The 5,332-nt window shown below is 37.4% G+C and overlaps 1 protein-coding gene across 8 annotated transcripts; it reads right to left on the bottom strand.

Moving 5' to 3' along the window:
* Nucleotides 1–32: 32 nt before the first annotated feature.
* Nucleotides 33–4,731, bottom strand: zgc:171704. Of its 8 annotated transcripts, none has more exons than XR_015510117.1 (5): nucleotides 4,570–4,724; nucleotides 4,430–4,483; nucleotides 4,261–4,337; nucleotides 1,426–3,189; nucleotides 33–1,286 (listed from the first exon to the last, which is right to left on the bottom strand). XR_015510117.1 is itself a non-coding variant. In NM_001328398.1 (4 exon segments), coding segments are annotated over 4 exon segments (612 nt in total). In that variant the 5' UTR covers nucleotides 4,640–4,731; the 3' UTR covers nucleotides 1,986–2,778.
* Nucleotides 4,732–5,332: the final 601 nt, after the last annotated feature.

Below are 5,332 nucleotides of genomic sequence, written 5' to 3'. Positions count from 1 at the left end.
TGAATGATTGATCAATGACTGGACAATAAAGGTACATGTTTTGTTCGTCTTTATTGACATCGATAATTGACGTACATTCAATAAAAACACATCTGAAAAGTATAGAATACAGTGTAAAGTATATACAAGGCGATAACATGTACACTATTAATATCCCACTTATCTGCACTGCAGGCTTGTTCACACCAAGAAAGACGATCACTGTAAAATTATCTATATTTCCATAACAAGAATCAACAGCAGTCTGTCACCTTGAATGCTCAAGCTCTTTAAAGTCTGAATGTCTGCATAGTCACTGAAAAAATGCTGTCTGCAAAGTTGTTGCAAACATTTTATTTGTGTTGAATTTAAACAAGTTAAATTTAGTAATGTTCAACTTTGTTTAAAATGAACCTAAATAAATTGTTTACAACCCCTTAACTTAATTTTTTTTAGTAAATCCAAGGAATCATCCTTTAATATTTTTTTCTCAGTTTTGTTATAATTGTGATCTGGATGTTGGTATCCCCATAGAATTAGTACAGTTACAGTGATCCTCCTTGGTATGAATGTTCACATGTGAGTAACACTGATACTAGCACAACCTCAAAGAAAACTTTAGTAAATTACAATATGTACATAAAATATACAGTTTACTACACAGTTACTACATTTAATCACTCAGAACTAACATGTCAGTAGAGACTCATGAAAATAAAGTCCATCTGTGCATTTAAGGACATGAGATCCAGCTCATTTAATTCCTTGAACATATTTTCAGAAATAAAAGTTTATTCTCGACGAGGATTACAGTTGAGAGCAACTGCTGGTCTCTGGAACTTCATTTTTTCCACAGCAACTGATCAACTTTGAACATGGATCTATTGTAGGACTGTTAATCAGTCGTATGTTGAAATCTGCTTGCATTAAAACACTCAAGCTAAATAACAGAGATCATACAACACAAAAAAACTACATTATCCATAATGCTGTACAGAAAATTCCACCAATCAGCAAGTGGCAGCAAGATAAAGTCACAGCCACTGCCATGAAACACTAAAAATGTGGAATCATCCTAGTACCCTGTCAAAATACTTTATAATCTATTGATACAACCAACAGCTTAATTTAAAAGAGGAATTTGTTTGATTTGCAATGCATCATGGGATTGTAGTATATAGTTCAAATCATTTTCATCTAATTGTATTTGCTTCAAATCAGAGTTTGTAATTCACGCGGTTGCTGGATATTTTAGTAAACTGTTTTAGGACACAGGCCTCAAACGGGATTCCTGGAGAGCCGCAGCTCTGCACAGTTTTGCTCCAACCCTAATCAAACACAGCTGATGCAACTAATCAAGGTGTTCAAGACTCTTTTGAGAGGTGTTTGATTAGGGTTGAAGCAAAACTGTGCAGAGCTGCAGCTCTCCAGGAATCCCGTTGAGGCCTATGCTTTAGGAAAATACTCCAGATATGTTACTCCCCTCTGCTGAAAAAGTGGACATGCACTAATGCAGTGTCCCACTGTGCCGTTTACACTAGTGTGTTTTCATTCTAAAACATTAGTTTTGTATATATCTTGTTAAACCTGGCATCCACACTGCTCCTCAATCTTTGACCTGCAAAAACTGAGCATAACGAGGCCATCCAGATTCTCAATTGTAGATTGTGTTTCATCAAACCCTTCTCATATGACCTAAAAGCAATTGTAGATGGCAAATATGAACGCTGACAAAACATGAGCATGCCTAGTTAGCATGAGTGTCATGCTGCTAAGTGTGGATGGAGATTGTTTTCTACACTGCAAAACCCAAAAAGTTAAGTTAACTCAAACCATTTGAGGAAACCGATTGCTACAAACTATTTCAATTCAAAAATTAATCCTAATGAGTACTTTGAACTTAATCTATTTGAATAAATGAAGCAATTTGAGCACAGTAAAACCCACTAAATGAAGAGAACTCAAACCAACTGAGTACTGTAAAACCCAATAAGTTAAGGCAACTCAAACTGTTTGAGAAAACCGATAGCTACAAACCATTTGAGTTAAAAACGAATCTATACGAGTGCTGGGAACTTACTCCATTTAAGTTGAAGTAATAAGGTAATTAATTAACTCATTACCTTCGACACTGAGTTCAAAACGCTTTTCAAATGAGTAGAATTAACTTCCAGGACATTTTGAGTTAACTCCACTCATTGTATTTAATAAAGTGGACTGTTGGGTTTTACAGTGTGCACACAAATATTTATGTTTACATTTTGTTCAAACTACGCATTTAAAATGAGTGTAAACACAATTCTTGAATTTTTTTATAGACAACTTAATTAATTTATGTCCAATCCACTTAAATTTGTAAAAGCTAATAAGCTAACTTTCCTTCATGTTGCCCCAACACAACTCAATTGTGTGGAAGCCAGCATTTTTACAGTGTAGTAAAATAGCTCAGTAAAAACGGCAATATGCCATTTTAAAACCAAAACCTACTAGTGTAAACGCAGTTTTCATTTCAATTTCATGTACGTACCCTGTGACCAACTTAAATCAAAGCCCAGGATCACTTATAAGGACTTCCTTCATCACCTTCCTCAAACAAACTCAATCTACTTTTCTTCAACGTTAAGCTGAGCTCTGAACTTTTAACATGCTTATTATTCTTCTCTCCATCATCCATGTTGGCTACTTGACCCCCTTCAAGCTCAAAAACCCTTCAGCCGGGGGCCTCTTCTGAGCTATTTAGATGCTAGGCTGCCAGGGGCCTCATATGGTCATCATGATCACCAATTCGCCCTCAGATTTCTACTCGCGCTTCTTTCCAAACACGGCAGACACGCTTCTGACGATGCCCTTGATTCCCACCATGCCCTTTTTTATTGCTCTGGACTCCTTGATGAGGTCCAGGATTTCGTGGAAGACCAGAAGGACCCCGTGGTAGGTTTCAGCAGCTGAGATCTCGAAGAAGCCGCAGTCTGCAGACAGGGCGAACAGACGGCCCTCCTCGCTTGGGACGGCCCGCTGATGGAGCAGATCTCGCTTGTTTCCTACGATGATGATGGGTACGGATGCGGAAAGCTTTCTGGTTTGGCGGATGAGCTGCACCTGTTGTCGGACCACCTCAAAGCTGGAGTGGTCGCAGATGCTGTAGACCAGGATCACACCGTCAGCCCACTGGAGCTGCTTGTCGCTGATAGATTCGGTCGTTTCGCAGCTCTACAACGGACGGAATTCAGATTGTCAAAATACATTAACAATGAATATAAAGAATTATACAAAACACATACAGTAATGGATCAACTCTAGTGTAAACAGTAGTTGTTCTGGTTTGTTTTTCAAACAGAAAATATGATGCTGACAATCACAAAATTTTTTTATAAATAAATGTCATTTGCTTTATATTTTCTCAGACAATAACATACTTAAAACTACACACAAACTTAGTTTATTTCAAGTTTTTCAAATTTGATTAAAAATGTTTTAGATTTATCAAAATACAGTTAAAGTTTTAAGGTGGAACGAGTACAGAAAAATCGTACCCAAGTAAAACTACCATTACTTCCCCAAAAAATGTAGTGAAAGTAGAGTAAAAGTACTTGTAAATTTTGCTCAAAGTAGAAGTAAAAAGTAGCCCTTTAAAAAGTACTCAAGGGTGGCGAGTATTACGCTGTGAATGGCTTATGCGTTTTCATGCAGTTTTAAACATGTAAACGCATGTGTGAACGTAACATTCTGTAGTGGATTTAGCTATTGTTTAAGGCCATTTAGCCATGTTTTTAGTCATCATGCAGTAAGCATCCTTCATCTTCTCATCAGTGTCTAAACAGTCTCTGATTTAGTGTGTGAAATGAATGTGGATATTTTCTTGGACAATTTTAATGCTTCCAAACACTTTGCTGCTTTTATAAAGTGCCTATGAGGATGTTACTTTCTATGTGTAATTTGATTACCAGGACTGATTTTTCCACAATTCCCGTAGACCAGAATAAAAAAAAAAGTAGTGACTGCAGGTTGAAGGAAAATAACCGAGTAAAAGTACCAATACAGCACTAAAAATGTATTCAAGGGAAAGTAAAGTACATATTTTTATTAAAACTTAGCAAATTACAAATCGTGAGGAAAAACTACTCAATTACAGTGATTTGAGTATTTGTAATTTGTTACTTCAAACCACTGAATATTAATTACAAAACTTATGACGGAAAAGTTTAAACATACACACTCACACATTCACAACAATGAGACCTACAAACACTCAAATTTCTGAAGCCAGACAAGACGACATACCTGTGGATACAGTGAGTCCCAGATGTTTAGGGATACCTCACGCCCATCTGTTTTGTCGATATGACTGTATATTGATTCTGAAAGAGAGCACAGAACGATTAAAAACAGCTCGTCTGCAAACAAAATGTATTGTGGGTCTATTATGAATGTTTTTACAGCAAATACGTACCAATATCCCCATATTCTCCAATGAATCTTCTGGTGAGAAAACGCACTGTAAGAGCTGCAACAAAGAAGAAAATATTATTTAGATGCTTAAAACATACCTTATACACATATAACAGAAACCTTCAAAGTATTTCTGCTTACCTGACTTCCCGACATTTTCTGCTCCAAGTAGCAGAATATTCGCCTCCACCTTGTGCTGATTTCCATCCATCGCTTTGCTGCCCACCTGAGGACTCGGTTTGACCAGAACAACCATTTCACCAAATGAACAACTGCGAAAGTCTCAAGTGTTGAGTGAGAGCTGCACTTGGGCTACTTGAACTATTTATGGATTTAAACAGTGGGTGGGACTTGTACTCTTTTTCACCCAATCAGAACAGTGCGCTCTCAGTTAGCCTTGGCAAATCGTCAATACTGATTGTGGGATGCATCAAAATGAAAATATGTTGATTAACAGCTAATGTTGTTCTTTGTCGTCAAGAATAAACTCAAAAACTGCCCTCGAAAACTGGTTCACACGAGAGCCCATTAATTCTGCTTGTTTTGTTCTCTTTCATACGGTGCAAAACACAAGACGTTTTAAACAGTTTATTTGAAAAAACATACAATTACCCCATTATATTCACTCGTAAAGCTCAGAAATTAGAGGAACCAAGGAGACCTACACAAAGACAGAAAAAGTATGATGTGATATAAGGACTTACCAAATTATAACCCTGCTGAAAAATCCATGGCTGGTTTCAGCTGGTCGACCAGGCTGGTTTTAGAGGGGTTTTGGCCACTTCCAGACTGGTTTCCAGCCATTTCCAGCCTGGTCTTAGCTGGTCAGGCAGGGAGATGACCAGCTAAAAACAGCTTGACCAGCCTAGCCAAGCTGGGAGTCCAGCCAAAACCAGCTATATCC

This window comes from Danio rerio, chromosome 16 (assembly GCF_052040795.2).
Source record: "Danio rerio strain M-AB ecotype USA chromosome 16, GRCz13ab, whole genome shotgun sequence".
Classification (NCBI taxonomy): domain Eukaryota; kingdom Metazoa; phylum Chordata; class Actinopteri; order Cypriniformes; family Danionidae; genus Danio; species Danio rerio.
This window is presented reverse-complemented; position numbering and strand designations above follow the sequence as displayed.